At 34.1% G+C, this 16,760-nt stretch overlaps 1 protein-coding gene and 1 pseudogene across 1 annotated transcript; both read right to left on the bottom strand.

Moving 5' to 3' along the window:
- Window positions 1–253: 253 nt before the first annotated feature.
- On the bottom strand, window positions 254–2,467 carry LOC125186308 (glycerol-3-phosphate acyltransferase RAM2-like). The gene is made up of 2 exons (XM_048082662.2): window positions 1,815–2,467; window positions 254–1,241 (listed from the first exon to the last, which is right to left on the bottom strand). Exons 1-2 carry the CDS (start codon window positions 2,463–2,465, stop codon window positions 375–377), a joined length of 1,518 nt encoding a protein of 505 aa, XP_047938619.2. The 5' UTR covers window positions 2,466–2,467; the 3' UTR covers window positions 254–374.
- A 7,353-nt stretch (window positions 2,468–9,820) lies between these two features.
- Window positions 9,821–10,958, bottom strand: LOC125201819 (ethylene-response factor C3 pseudogene; annotated as a pseudogene).
- Window positions 10,959–16,760: the final 5,802 nt, after the last annotated feature.

Below are 16,760 nucleotides of genomic sequence, written 5' to 3'. Positions count from 1 at the left end.
ATCTGACCACCAAGACCGAACCTCAGCAAGAAAAGAGGCAGACCGAGAATATAGAGAACCGAAGGAAGAACGGAAGACGTTAAATGCGGGCTCCAGACCGCTAATCTTCTATTTATCGTTCCAATTTTATCGGATGTCCTGAAGGAACGCTATCTAGATTATGTCTCTCGTTAATTAGTTTTGATTAGTAATTCGTATTTTATTTTATTTTATCGGAGTAGTAATTATAAATAGCTAAACATCAATATGAATGTGTTCATGAAAATTACACTCTTTATTTAACAAAGTACAAAACATAGAGTGGAACAAACAATTTAGGCCATCGTTATGTTGCAAAGTGTATTTTTAATTAAACCGAAATAGCAAATAATGAATCAAGCAGTAGCTTTGCTGTTGACGAGGCCATCCGTCCGAGCCAACATTCCATACTTATCCTTCCTCGTAAGAGTGGTGCACTTATACCCCAACGTCTCGGCAATCATTTTTTGAACATTATTTGCAACGTCGAAGCTCGATTTTCCGGCCTTGCAAGTCTCGTGTGGCGGCAACATCTCCAAAAAGGTGACATCGTAGACCGGAAAAGGGTTCATGTATAAGAAGAATGGGTCGAGCCATTTGTGGCCTCGTGCCGTGGAGCCGTGGAACATGCCCGTTTTTATGGATAGGGCTACCGGCACGATGCGGTCGGTCAGCTCCGCGAACAATGCGGAGAATCTAAGCAAGTATGGCTCCCGGCACGTTGTTCCCTCGGGGCACATCACGAGGAACTTGCCTTGGTTCAAGATTTGCTCGATCAATCGGGCGTCTTTGGCGCGGTCGCGCGTGAGCCTGGAGGTTTTGATTGGGGATATGAACTCGCTGAAGCTTGGTACGGAGTAGGAGACGGTGGTGGTCATGCGGCGGAGGCAGGAGGAGACGACGACGGCGTCGCAGACGGTGCGGTGGTTGCACACGAAGGCCATGCCCTTGCCCCCGGGGAAATGCGTGGGAGCTCCTCTTGTTGTTACTGGGCACCCGAGCACGTACATGATGTAGCGATTCATTGAAATTGGTACTATCGAAAGTGTGAACACACGTAGAATTGATAATATAATCCCGAATGGGAGCCATAGAGTGATTAGTAGAGCCCGGGATGGTGTTGGTTTCTGAACGAGCCGGCCGTCGTGGAATATCACGGGCTTTGGCAGCGTTTCCGGTCTCATTGGCTGCGTCCCGGGCCTCAGTGGTACCATGTATTTTTCCTGCATGGCAAAATAAATAAATAATGTAAAAAGATACTCCCTCCGTCCCCTATTAGGAGTCACTCTTTGACCGGACACGGGTTTTAAGAAATGTAAAGAAAAGTTGGTTGAAAAAGTTAGTGGAATGTGGGACCCATTTTTTAATATTGGTTTTATAATAAAATGTGAGTAAATTGAGTTAGTGGAATGTGAGACCTACTTACTATTTATGGTAAAAATGAAGTGTGACTCTTAATTGGGGACGGACCGAAATGGAAAAGTGTGACTCTTAATGTGGGACGGAGGGAGTATCTGAAATAGCTACATAAGTCTAATAGACCACTCATATTACTAATTTGTTTTAAGGCTAAGACTTTATGGATTTATATCATGGTATTAGAGTAGTTCGTCGATTGTGAAATATTTAACTAGCTCAGCAGTATATATAGGCTGAAAATAAATAAATAACAGACCCAACAGTATAATAGGACTTTAAATTTGGATCAGTTTGATAGAGAGATGATCCGACCTAAATTGTATTGATTTCTAGCACTACTACGTTGTAAGATGACTTATAGATGAGATGCATATAACCTTGCACAATTTGAGGAATGGAATATCAGTCTCTCTATCTCCAAGTCCAACATGAGGCATTTCTTGATCTCGAAAAGCCTTTCTAAGAGCAACAGCCTTGCTCTCCCCAACCAGCACGCCGTTACCGGCCACGAGGCCGGTAGCAACGCCCTTAAACGACGAGATCTCGGTGCCTAACACGACATCAACGCCCAAATAATTCTGCAAGAAAGGCTCAACCATGATCCTGGGGTTGGCCGTGAGCACACACTTCCTCCCACACGAGGCGAAAACGCGCCACGTCTCCGGGTGCAAGTCCTCAGAGTAATGCTTGGGAAGCACTGCAGCGGCCGCTGACTCGATCGACGACACCTTCACCCCGGCAAACGTGGCGAAGATGAGCACCTTGATGCCGGCGGATTCCGACACAAAGTGGTAGAGAAGGCCGGCAAACGGAGCCGCCAAGAGCAGCAGCATCAGCCGCAGGATCCCTCCCACGTCGAACGCGATCAACGCGAAATAGGCGAAGGAGCTGCGGCCCACCAGCAGCGTTCCGTCCATGTCGGAAACCACCGTCTGATTTTGGCGATTGTAGGAGTCGCATTGATACACTGTTGGGATTTTCTCCTTACCATTGCTAGCCATTTGTTTCAGGCTTTGTGTTTTCAACATAACGCAACACATATTTATATATAGGGGCTGTGATCAGTGCTTAACCATCGACTAAAAAAATCCCCATTCCCTCATAGTTAGGTCAGGATGGAACAGAAATATTAAGAAGCCGAAGCCGGTGCTGAAATTTATAATAATAATAATAATAATAATAATAATAATAATAATAATAATAATTCCTTTCTATAAATAATGCCTTTACAATTTTTATGTGAATGATAAAAAAAAATTCAATAAATCTCTTTCAAATTAGTTACAAAATTATACTGTAAATCATAACTTACTATCTACATTTCGAACTTTCTATTCCTAGAAATAGGGGTGCGTTAAAATGGCAACACTCTTAAAATGACACTGTGATACCACGCTAGACTGCAATACTATATATGCTAGACTACAATAGTATAAACGCTAGACAACAATCTACAACAATCTATAGATTGCAGTCTAGCGTATTGGATATTGTATGCCGCGTCACCTTGCAGTTTAGAGTATTGAATATTGTAGTCTAGAGTATTGGATATTGCAGTCCGCGTAAATTTACCCTTGCGAATTTTTTATGATTGCCACATGGCAGCTGATTATTCATCCACGTGTACAAATGATTAGCTAGGAATGGTGGTATGGTATTATTGTAAGATGGGTTATCATTTTAACACGTCCCCTAGAAATATAATTAAAAATACCACAAATCACAATCGTAATTACAAACATGCAATCCTAAATTGAATAAATAATAAAATATTCAGCCTTATTTTATTATACCTAGATAATTATTTGTATTTAATTGAAGGGGAAAGCAACATTAATATAGTTATATTTAATAAAAGTCGGATCGGTAAAAATAAATGGAGTTTATTAAAATATCAAGAAGTAAGATAAAATATTACTAGTAGTATGAAAATGGTAACCAATGTGGATGAATTAAAGTAGAATAAAATAGGAAAACTTGTTGGATTAATTATGTTGTAGCTGTCTATATGCGATTTGACATCTTCTAGCTTTAAATTTTTTTTAAGTTTTCACATTTCCTACTAAATCCTCTTGATTTCTTTTCTTCTTTATCGTGTATATTCATCTCATTTCTCTCTTAGACACACGCACACTTCAAGAGGAACCATGGCAGGATACTGGTCCGGCGTCAGTCAAGCCTCCGCTAGAGCGGCGGCTTGGCCTACGCTAGGTTCGTCCCTGATTGAGACGAAACTTTTCAGCACGAAATTTAAAATAGGAATGTTGAGTGTGTTAAATAAATAGACAAAAATGTAAGAAAGAGAAAATAGGTAGAGAAAATTAAGTAAAAAGTGAATAAAGTAGATAGAATAAAGTAATAGAAAGTAAAGTAAGAAAGAGAAAAAAGTTACTCTCTCCGTCCCATAAGAATATGCACTCTTTCATTTTTAGTCCGTCCCACAAGGACATGCTCTTTTTAATTTTAGAACTATTTTCTCTTTAATGAGTCTCAACTCATTATCCACTAACAATAATTTATTTACTTTTTCTCTCTACCTCTCCTACTTTACCAATTTTTCAGAAAAACTCGTGTCGAATCTAAAGTGTATATTCTTTGGGGACGAATGGAGTACTATATATGAAAATGACTCTACTACGAGGCAACTATGAGGGAATAGAGAGAGTAGTTCATTATTACATAATATATAGATCATTTTAGTTCATTCTTTCTAAAGTTAACTAAAACAATCAAATAATAAAGTCGATATAAAATTATATCATTTGCTTAATTTATTTTATCCGCTGAATTAGTGAAATGGATGGCTGAGATTGATCACTAGTTTTGCTAGTTCGACATTGTATACCAGGAATTGTTCCGGATGTATGATGACAACTCAGTTTATCTAAGCTGCTTTTTGTTTTAATTTAATAAATGGACCAGGCAATCTAGCTAGCTACGTTATTAAACATATTAATGCAATTTAATACATTTTCATTTTGGCGCTGCCCACGTATCTTGCTAATCGAATTAAACGTTATTTAGGATGTGTAATGGGGAATTGATGGTTTAATTGAAAATTTTACTAGTGACAAGAAGTAGGTGGCTGCGTAACACAACGAACCTGCTCATTTAATTAAATTGATTAGATCAATACCCTACATAACATAGTACTATTATTTAATACACACCATAGTTTGGAATTGATAATGCATTTAAATTTTCCGCTCCTGGACCGGAAACTAAGAAATAGGGCAGCCGGCAGCCTAACCTAATTATAACCTTTATAGCCATAACCTTTAGTGTATAGGGGAGTGAGACAAAGTTTAAGTCCAGTATCAATATCATGATTTTTAAGAGTAATTTCATGGTACTCCCTCCTTTTCACTTCACAATTTTTGCAAACAAAGATATTAATGCATTTTCACATTTATTATAATTGTGTATATTTTTATGCTATTAGTTCTCATACGTTTTACTCCCTCCGTCCCACAAGAATATGCACTTTTTAATTTTAAAAACTCTTTTATCTGATGAGACTCATTCTACACTAACAATACTTTAATTTCTTTTTCTTTCTATCTTTCTCTTACTTTACCAATTTTGCATTAAAACTCATGCTAAACCTAAAGTGCATATTATTTAGGAACAAATGGAGTATTTTGCGTCTTCTTTAACTCTGCGTGTATTTTTTGAAAAACACGAATGAATTTTTTTTTAACCAAGTCCACTTTTTAAAATGTATGGTGTATTCACTAAAAATAGTAAAAACAAAATGATATGTGTATAAAAAACGAAATGATATTTGTATATAAGTCATTGCAAAAATAAAAGTGGAAACAAAATAAGATAAAGTATTATTTGAAAAAAATATATATAGGGTTCATTATGCTGAGATTTCTTAGCTTAATTGAGAATTGAGATGTATTTTCAGCCACTCATCCACAACATTTTCAAAATGTCAACTGCAAGTAGATTATGTCAACTCGTGGGTCGTCAATATCATGCACGTCAAAATGTCAATAGCCTGCACACAGTGGCGGACCTACATGGGGGTTTGGGGGACCCATGGAACCCCCATTAGTTTCGAATATTAGTATAATTATATATTCGTAAAAATTATATACCAGCTTAGTTCAGTTGGTAAGAATATACGCCTACCATCTCCCCATCCTGTGTTCAAGCCTCATCTAGACCATTTTGGTATTTTTCAGTTTCAATTGTATTTTTACTATTTTTCTGATATTTATTTATACTATTTCTTACACAATTATACACAAAAATTTTCTTATTATATACTTCATTATAACTTATTTCAAAATTTATTCATGATTAATAATATTAAATATATACATATCTAGTTTCTATATCATCTAATTAAATCTATCACATTACTCATTTCCCTCGCATCGTAATAATATCGCAACTTTCGGCTTCAACGACATCAAATAATATTTTACGATTGTTATAAGATAATTGGACCCCCCAACTTCAAAATCCTGCGTCCGTCACTGCCTGCACATCAAATGTCAACAATTTATAGTTGACATAAATTGTATATGTAGTTGACATTATATGTGTGTAGTTGACATAAATTGTACTTGCAGTTGACAAAAAAAATTTAAAAATTAAAAAAAAAATAAAAATAGAAAAAAGTAAAATGTACCATGAAATTACCATTCTACCCTTTCATAATTCATTAATCTAAAAATATTTTCCATGTGGCAAATTCTGGACCACTCATTTAATAAAAATGATTGACTGATAATGCATCTCAATTCTCAATTAAGCCAAAAAATCTCAATTGATCACAACCCTATATATATTTAAACTAAACCCTAGAAAATAAACTCCCCCACACTTTCCGCCTCCACTCCTTACTCTTCTTCCTCCACTCCCTTCTATCTCCAATCTGCATCCACGCTATTGCACTCGCCTTCAACTTCACACTGTCACCGGTAACCCCCGCCATCCAGCTATCCACGCAGGCGACTCAAGATCTGGCATCTCCCTAAATGCTAAATCTCTCCAGCTCCAGCTCGAAATTATGAAAATTGAAGATTTTTGTTGATTAGTATACTATTTAGTGTGTGTACTCATTTTGTGGAAATTGTGGAAAATTATTGTTGATGAGTTCACTGTGTACCCGTTTTGATTGAAATTTAATTTTTTTTTATTTTAATTTTTGGTTGATCTTGATGGATGATAATCAATTTTTCTATTTTTTTGGTTTTAACTTTTTTTAGTTTTTTAAAATTTTTGTAGAATTTCGGTTTTTTCGGTTTTTGTAATTCGGTTTTCAGTTTTTCGGATTTTGGTTTTTCTGTTTCGGTTTCTGTTCAGTTTTAGTTTTCAATATAATTCGATTTTTCGGTTCGATTTTGGCAGAAAAACGAACTTAAATCCGAATGTTCACCCCTACTTAATTCTTTGAAAAGAAAATGTTTTGGGATCAACTATGACTTTAACATCTAATATCCTAGTGGTTTAGCTATACCAAAATAATAATGCTATTCAGTGGCGGACACACAGCCAAGGGAGGAAGGGTTTAAGCCCTCCCCAAATAATTTTTTTTTTTATATTTTGTACTTCAAAAAAATTCAAAATATATGAAAAAATGTCTTTAGCCCTCACTAAACTACTGTATCTAAGTCTTAAATGTAAAAGATTGAATTAGAAGGAGGGGCTGAAACTTGAAATTGCAGAAGGAGGTTTTAAAAAAATGGTTGTCGTTGCTGTTTGAAGAAGAAGATGAGATAAATAAGGCTAATTAAATTAATAATAATAGTAGAATTTGCAAATGTCAATCCCCTGCCTATAGGCTATACCTATATCACGTGTACGTATTCTACTTTTATTAGTGTTTTAAAAATATTTAATTATCGTATTATAATTTAAAAATATTAAATACAGTAAGTTCATCAAATGTTTATCTTTTGATTCTTTAGTCATTTTAAAATTTACTATCATATATTATTATTATTAATGATGGGTTCCATCCACTATGACTAGCACTATTTCAACCAGTTTATCAATTTATGTTTCATTCTATATTAATTTTACTTTAAAATTCGGGTTGCTGCAGAAATCTCTACTTTTAAAAGACAAAGAAATGTATATTGACTAAAAAAATTTACTGTACAGCCCCTCCCAAAAAATATTTCTGCGTCCGCCACTTATGCTATTACTCAATTTTGGAGTATTAAAAATACTCCATCCGTCCTACTATTAATTTAAAATATTTGCTTTTCAGAATAGAATTTTATGTAGTGTTGTTTCGTGAGTTAATGAAGAGAGAATAAAGTAAAAGAGATGAAATAAATTAGAAATGATGGTTTTTTCATTTTATAAACATTTTATTTTTAGTGGAAAAATTTAAAAAGTAAAATATTTCATTTTTAATAGGACATATGGAGTATATAGGTAATGACATTATTATACATATACTTTCTAATTATAATTTCATATTATTGGTTGTGTGTATCTAAATTTATATGAAGTCGTACAAATCCTTAATAGTTTTACGTTTCAGCATAAATTTGGTGTAAAGTATCAACTAAATCAAGATTATGGCGTAACTCAGCCTATTTATCATGTTAGGCCCATAGATGATAGTCACAACGGGCCCAATATTTGAGGTTAGGTCAATATGTCAAGCCCATTTACAATTAATTACTGATTTGTAAGTGGGAATTAACAAAGTAACACGTCGAATTTTGGTAGACAAAATAACAGTGAGATAGAAACAAGATTTTTCTAGAATTAAATTAGTCATACAATTAAAGATAAAGGTGAGATTGTTAGTAACAAGAGAGTACAATTTAATCTTGATATCATTTAGATGGATACATTGTCTTCAACCAAACTCCAAACTGTAAAAAAACACAATCTACATTAGTCATAATCTTTAATCATGAGCCACAAGAAATTTATGCTGTATAAAGTAACAATCTAGGGCAGATGTTGACATCCAAAAGCAGCGTTGGAAATTCAAATTAAATTGAACGCAGACAACAAAAATAAATGTACCTGTGACCTACCCAAATTTATTAGGCTATGATAACCCCTAATTAATTGATTCCTCGTAATATTCTATCTGCTGTAATTTATACTGCAAATTAAACGTCGACATTAAATTTAATGCTAAACAATGCTCTTGCTAATTAATCATAGATTTCTGTCCCCACCAATAGATTATAAAAGCATATCTTAAATAAGTATTTCTACAGCCTACTGAGCTGTCTATTTCCTAGGTTTATAGACTTAAAAGCACTGAGAATGTCCACAATAATTTGGCACATCCACGGATGTACTCAAGGCACGAACACAGAAACTTATCCACAATCACAAAAACATTTGTCCAGCCCAACAGTGGACATGCCACAACCACAAATCACATTATTTTATCAATTATTGGTATATTTTAATTCAAATAAAAGAGTGGAGATTGGAATGGTGTGAAAATAAAGAGATGAATGGGTTGATTTATAGGAAAAAAACCGCAAATTCATAAAAAATTTAAAAAATCCGTTTCTGGCTCTATTGCGGCTTGCGGCGCCGTGCAATAGGGCTCCAGTCCCACCGCCACTGCCTCGCTGCCAACGCGGCACATGGCCGTCCACCCCCCTCGCCGCGCCCGCCCATTTCTGCAGCATTAAATAACCGGCGGCCACCGCGGGCTCCCTGTTATGGACACTCTAATAAGAGATTGTAGTCACTTTATGGCTTATCATAGAATGCAAAATTTTCTAAGAGATTGTAGTCACTTTATGGTTTTATCATAGATTGCAAAATTTACTACTTGATATTTAATGCACAAATTCTATCAAATTTTTATATTTTAATTTTAAATCTAAAAAATTTAGCATGAACGGCAATCATATCTTTACTTTGTTTCTGTGACTTAATTTGCAGGCAATACATTATCCAACTTAAAATTAAATATTATACATTTCCGTGTTAGACATCGCGCGAATGAGGTTTCCATGCATGTTCATATAATCATATGTAAAATCAATATGATAAGATGCAAATCTTTATTTCAAAAAGTGTTTCATCGTTTAGATAACTTGACTACTAATAGTTTCTATACTTGGGTTCCGTTTAATTTTTCATTGAAAATATTTTGCCTCCTTTTTCATCATCAATACTTTTCATGAAGATCGCGCTGACTCTTAAAATCTATAATAAATTTACTAAATCATATTCTATCAAAATAGATAAGAAAATAGTACTCATTCTATCCGTCATTTATAGTCTTATTTTGACTCAACGTAAATTTTAAGAAATTGTTTGACTTTATGGAGAAAAATAAGGAAATAAGTTAGTGGAAAGTGGGCCGCACTTGTATATATTGGTTTTATAATAAAATGTGATCAATGTAACGAGTTCCCCAAACCTAAAATGAAAAAAACAAATGAAACTTTAAATTACGTACTTCCCAAAATAGCAAAAATAAGATATTATTACATGGGCAGATGGAGTATTATCTAAACAAAGATCTCAAAGTTTGAGTCTTGTTCATTTGTCAATGCTAAAAAAAAGTAATACTCCCATGCAAAAAACACTAAATCTTCCACACACTATATAAGATGAAGATTTTATCTAAACAAAGGAAGAACAAAAAACTCCTAACAAAAAGAAAATAAAATTAGTGGCCCCTTTCATACTATGGATATGGACAAAACATTTAGCAAGAAATAAAAAAGTAGGTGGCTTTTGAATTTCACCAAGAAGTAGCTTGTTCACTCTTGATCAAAAGCTCCTCCAAAAAATCAGCCCCCAAATCCTCAAACACCACCACCTTCTTCTTCCCTCCTCCGCCGCCGCCGCCGCGCCGCCTCATCGCGTGCCTCCTCTTCAACGCAATCACCGGCGACACCCCTTCCCCTTCCCCCTCCGTGCACCACCTCATCTCCCGCAGCGACTCCCTCACCCTCTCCACCGGGAAGTTGAGCACCGCCGCCGGCCCCCTCATCGCGAACGCCGCCTGGTCGTACGCCAGCGCCGCCGCCTCCGCCGTCTCGAACGTCCCCAGCCACACCCTCACCCCGTTCCGCGTCGAGTCCCTTATCTCCGCCGCGAACTTCCCCCACGGCCGCCGCCTCACGCCGCGGTACGACGCCGCTTCCGGCTTCGCTGCCCGCGACGAGTTCACCTCGTCGCTGGCTTGCAGGAGGTGGCGGCGCCCCTCCACAACGACGTCGTAGAGGAGCATTTCCTCGGAATCGTTCTCGTTGAAGGGGAGAGATGATTCCGAGGATGAAATCAATGAGGAATTGTCAGAGGAGAAATCGGTGCTTGATGATTGAAAAGTAGTGCCATCAAACCCTGGCTCCATTTTTATTTTTGTGTGTGTGTTTTTTTTTTGAGGGAAGTCTAGGTTCTTTATATATATGTGTATAATAGTACTAGTATTGATAATGGAGAGGAATGTTCAAAAGAGTAACATATTGTGGATGAAAAGGAATATATATTATATTGTATATTATTCTTAAAACTAGGAGTGTGACAATAGTTCAGGGAGGATGCATGTTTATGATTTAATGAAATTGTAGTACGCATATAAATAATTGTAGGAGGAGCAACTGGGATATATCACACGTGACTCCAAAGCGTGACACGCAGCCATGTCAGACAAATAGTTATAAGATGAACATTAAATTTTCTAAAATAAAAGGAGTATTTGTTTGATTGAGTGTAGAAAGTAATTGGTGAAATATCTATACTTCTAAAAGAGTGATATTTCTTGATCTTTGCAGAAAACAGAGTAGTACGGTTGGTAAACTTAGGATATTATAGTGGATGTTTAATATGGGTCATTGAGTGGTTTTTGGATTAATGAATTGGTTGTCATCCACTTATGCATTTATTCAGGTTATTTAATGAGTTTGTTGAAGTTTTGGAGTTAAAACAGTTGAAAATGGGCTTAAACGGGGCTTAAGGAGGCAAAACAGAGACAATGTCTGAGTCGCACTCTGGAGCAGGGGAAAAAACACCCTGAGTCACGTGTTTTGTAGTTCAGAAATAGAAAAAAATGCCTGAGTCAGGAATTTCACGCATTGAAAACCGCTTGACCGCGTGTTCGAGAGGTCTTCGTGAGTCAGATAGAATGCCCGAGTCAAACGATTCTCACATCTCGGATCGCCCGACTGGGCGATTGCACCTGATGCCTATTTTGTTGATTTTTCACTCCAAGTATAATTACCAAGCTTAGAACTCAATCCCCACAACTTTCACACGTCCCAAAACTCACTTCACACACTTTGGACGAGGAATTGAAGTGCTAAGAAGTCCTATCATCTACATTCTCGAAGAGGAACACTCCCCACCATCCAATTCATCCTTGGGAGTACGTTTGTTTAGTTTTATCATGTTTTACCCAATTACTATTGATTTGTCCGTATTTGTTGATGGAAAGAACATTGGGTAGGATTTGGTTACAATGGGTTGATAAATTAATTCTATGTCTTATTTTCGTGATGATCACAAATTAGGGCACTCGAGATGGGCCTAAGTCTAATTAAGTGGTTCCCTAGTAAACTTAAAAGGTGACCATAGGTAAACATTATGCATTGGGTAAATTGAATGAATGACTATTTTTATGAGAATAGAATAGTGATTCTAAATGGAATTATGATTTCTAAGGTAAAATGTATACTACTATTAAACAAAGGAATGAAATAGAAATAAGAATATAATTCATTTCTTTGTTGCAAGCCATCATATCAAGAAGGATCTATGTTAGAAACCATTTCAAGTTCTTATGATTATATATCGAGGGAACATCTTTTTTGTCTACGAACTTTGTCAAAGTATTATTTTTGGTCCGTGAACTTTGAAAATATCATTTCAGGTCCATCAACTATGGGTTAATATCATTTGGAGTACTTTTTAACTATTTCCAAATTTTTTTGGACAAAAATACCCTTGATACCTTAAAGGGTATATATTTTTAATAAACTTATCCTATACTCATATTTTTTATAAATATCTTTACTATATATTTTTGATGAATTTTCAAAATATAATTTGACCTTCAATATTATCACTTAATTTTGTAATTAAGTGACATGCAAGAAAAGATCCTTATTAAATTTTTTATTATTAAAGAAAAGTTCTTTATTCAATTTTAAAATTCTTTAATATAAAAATTGAAGAAACAATTTTACTTGCATGTCACATAATTAAGTGATAATATTGAAGGTCAAATTATATTAAGAAAACTTGTCAAAAATATATTGTAAAGATATTTATAAAAAATGAGTATATGATAAGTTTATTAAAAATATATACCCTTTAAGGTATCGAGGGTATTTTCGTCCAGAAAAACTTGGAAATAGTAAAAAAGTACTTCAAATGATATTAACCCATAGTTGATGGACCTGAAATGATATTTTCAAAGTTCACGGACCTAAAATGATACTTTGGCAAAGTTCGTGGACTAAAAAAAATGTTCCCTCTCATATATTATACTCCCTGCCTCCTTCATTGTATGTCCACTTTTATTATTTTTATTCGATGTGTCCATTTTTTTATCATAAATTGTAAGTAGGTATCACATTCCACTAATTCATTTCATTTACATTTTATTATAAAACTAAATTAAAAATTAAGAGCTTTCAGCTTCTAAATTTATACTACTCCCCTCATCTGAAAAAGTTTGTCACTTATTTTACTTTTGTCCGACCCATAAAGTTTGTCACATTTCACTTTTATCATTTTGGTATAGTAGACTTCAAATTTCACTAACTCATTTTTACTCACATATTATTATAAAACTAATAGTATATAAAAGTATGACTCATATTTTACTAGCTTTTTCAATTCATTTTCTATTATATCTTAAAACTCGTGTCGGTCGGGTCAATACATGACAAATTTTATAGGACAAAGGGAGTACTAATTTTCAAGAAAATTCATATATATTCCACGATGATTCTCGTAATTTAAATTTTAAAAATGATATTTATTTTACGTGAACCGTAAGTTTCAATCAAGCCACTACCGTTAAATTTTTTTAATAATTTCCGTGGTCAAGTATCTTTTTTCTAATTCATTTTTTTATATTTTAAAAGGCTTAGTTCATCCTCTTCTTGGCTTCTTGGATTCTTCCTGGCCGTTGTATCAATTACGTATGGCGCATGATTCACATCTACCCTTTTTGTCATTTTCAGAATTTTATTTTATTAATTAATACAGTCATATTATGATTACTATTGTTTATATTACTAATGTTTATATTTAATATTTATTCAATATTGGACACATGTTGTAATAGTGTATTTTATGTTCCTGTCCAATACGTTACATGATCACTAGCTAGCTAGTTAATTTATTTATTATATTTCTTGTTTTTAATTTATTAAGTACTACATAAATAAATTTAATTGAAGATAATTATTTGACCGACATTCAGACACAAGTCACACAATAATATTGCAGTTAGAGATGTCAAAATTATCGAAATAAATGAGCTGACTCGAATAGCAAAAATAGATAGTTAAAGGCTGAAAATGTCATACCTAGAATTTAAAAAATTACATATGGCGCGAATAAAAAATATCTCGTGACCGAGTGGTTGTTTGATTAAAAATTTGTTCTTATTATTTTATTTTTCTATTTGATATAAGATTTTTCATAACTATAACTTTAAAAATACAAATGGCGCTAATAAAATAAAACTCGACACCGACTGGGTGATCTGACTATTTTCACATTTTACTGTATTTGATAATAAGATGTTGATACTTGGATACATGGGTTTAGATTTTCTCATGTCCCTAAAAACATTTTTGAATAACAATTGAAGAAATTAGTAATTTATGGTCAATGTATGCAAGTTAAGTGAATTACTATTTCTACGCGTAATATTAATTATATAGTATATGCATGCTAGCACGTGGGCGTAAGAATTAAAAGAGACAATTGTATAAGATAATAATTTTTCTATTTCTTTTATAGGAGCTTTTGCATTTTATTTTACACAAAATATCAATAAAATCATAATATTAAATAATAAAGTAATAAAAAAAATAGTTGGTGAAGGGCTTAAAGCCCTCCTTAGTTACACGTGTCCACCCATGATTGAATCAGTTAGGGAATTCTTTAAAACTTACTCTACCAGTTAAAAAGTGACACACTATACTACATTTGATAAAATTATACTGTGAAATTTCGAGAAGAAACAATAGATAAATTCATGGGAGAAGAAGTGGAATTTTCATTAATGATTACATTGTAGAAGTGTTAGTTGCAAAATACTAAGAAAATTTTTATATATAAGCACGAAATACCAACTAATAAAGTCAACTAATTGCTAATTACGTTTATACTTTCAACTTAAACATATATTTCCTTGCTTTCAAAACAACAAATTGTACTTGCATTCATATTCGCAGATACCAAAGAAAAATAAAAATAAAATTTCGTTATATATTTTTTATGTTCACACGCGAATCCAGAGGAGTTAAAGTCGTCATCGATCACGTAGTTAAGTTTTGATATTTCAACAAAAATATAAATGTGCAACAGTGTAAGTGTCGTGTCAGATCCTAAATTAAACAGCTCCGTATAGAAGTTCTAAACTTGACTTGGATATTTGGTTTTACTTCCTTTATCGATTTTTACATTTAGTGGAAAATGTATTGTAGGGTTTACATTAATATATTTAAAGAGTTTTATATTTAAATTTAGTCTAATTTTAAAAAAATGGCTCAAAATAATAAAACTAAGCTATTTTTTTTAGGAAGGGGGAGTACTATTACCAGTGACATAATATAAAATAATACTTCCTCCGTTCCAAGATAAGTGAGCACAAATTTTTTGGCACGAGATTTAAGGAAAGGAGGTTTTGTTAGTAAAGTGGAAAGTGAATAAAGTAAGAGAGTTAATAAAGTAGAGAGAAAAAGTAAGAGAAAGAATACCAAAAAATGAAATGACTCAACTTATCTTGGGACGTCCCGAAAAGGAATGTGAGTCGCTTATCTTGGGACGGAGGGAGTATGAAATCTAAAATCAATGATTGGAGCTAAGGTTGAAATTATTATATATTTTTTTAATTATAAAGGGTATTTATTGGCGGGCTGAGTGACTAATCTGCGCACTGATCTGTAGGTACTTCCATGAGCGAGACAGTTGGCCCAAGGATTTAAAGTTGCTCCATATCCAAAGGCATGAACCAATCCCCTGACCACTTGGTTAAGGAGGACGAGTCCTATGCCACTCGACCACACCCCTTAGATTAGGGCTGAAAATTTTGACGACATTAATAGCACCAAATTTATAGATTTGAGTCATGTCTCTTATTGGGTTGACTCGTTAAAAACCCGATAATTTTGGGTTTGAGTTGTGATGTGTTAGTTGGGTTCGAGTGATTCATTATAAAATAAAATTATTATTTTAAATTATTTTATACTGTTTTTTGAAATATAAACATTTTAGTTTCATTCTGTATGTTCGTGTAAATAAGGTTTTTATCATAAAATCATGTTTAATAGCATCGGATTTTAATCGTGCAAATCAGGTTTTTATAGTGTTAGGTTTTAATAATGTAAACCAGGTTCGGATAATTATCGGGATTCTATCATATCATGTAAACACCCATATAATTTTATCGTGTCATTTACGGGTCAAATTCGAGTTTGAGCCAGTAGGCAGTTTTATGTTCCGGTTGAGCATTTTCTTAGAGCATCCCCATCGGTTGTCCGTCCGGCCTTGCCAGCGGCACGGCGACCGCTTGTCCGTCCTTGCCAGCGGCAGGGCGGTGCTCTTAGCTATGAGCACGTCCGTGCCGCTGAGCAGGTCGACGTGGTGGGCTGTGATTGGCCAACGACTTAGCCATTGAAAATTCTTTTTTTTATTATTTTTTTTAAATTCGAATTTAATTTTAAATTTTTTTTTAAATAAAAAAAACATTTTCCCACTTCCCAATAAATTATATCAGTTTTCTACACACTTTTAATTTATTTTTCACATTTTCATCTATAAATACTCACACTTCAACATTAAAAATTATGCAATTTTTAATTTGTAGGATTTTAATTATGTAATTTTTATTTTTTAGGATTTTAATTGTGTAATTTTTATATTTTAATGTATTTTAATATTGTAGAAAAGTTTTTAGTAATTGGAGTATTTAAATTGAATAAATAGAATGGTGGGACTCTTGAGATTGTCCTTGCGGAAGAGCATGGATGTGGGTGTTATGTTCTTGCCTAAGGACAAGGAGTAAAAATGAGTCCGAGCCCACCTCCGTGTTTTTAAATAAGAGCACGGATGAGGATGCTCTTAATAGATAGAATTTAGGTTAAACCTTATATATTAGGTTGAATTGTTATTAGGTA

Source organism: Salvia hispanica, chromosome 2, assembly GCF_029641045.1.
Source record: "Salvia hispanica isolate PSC_SH4W2 chromosome 2, Shi_PSC_v1, whole genome shotgun sequence".
Lineage (NCBI taxonomy): Eukaryota > Viridiplantae > Streptophyta > Magnoliopsida > Lamiales > Lamiaceae > Salvia > Salvia hispanica.
This window is presented reverse-complemented; position numbering and strand designations above follow the sequence as displayed.

What these genes read in the sequence shown, in the direction of transcription:
- LOC125186308 (XM_048082662.2), bottom strand. Translation starts at nt 2,465, where the DNA reads ATGTTGAAAACACAAAGCCTGAAACAAATGGCTAGCAATGGTAAGGAG. An exon ending in CATTCCTCAAATTGTGCAAG is followed by an intron (nt 1,242 to 1,814) that starts GTTATATGCATC and finishes TTTGCCATGCAG; the next exon opens with GAAAAATACATGGTACCACT.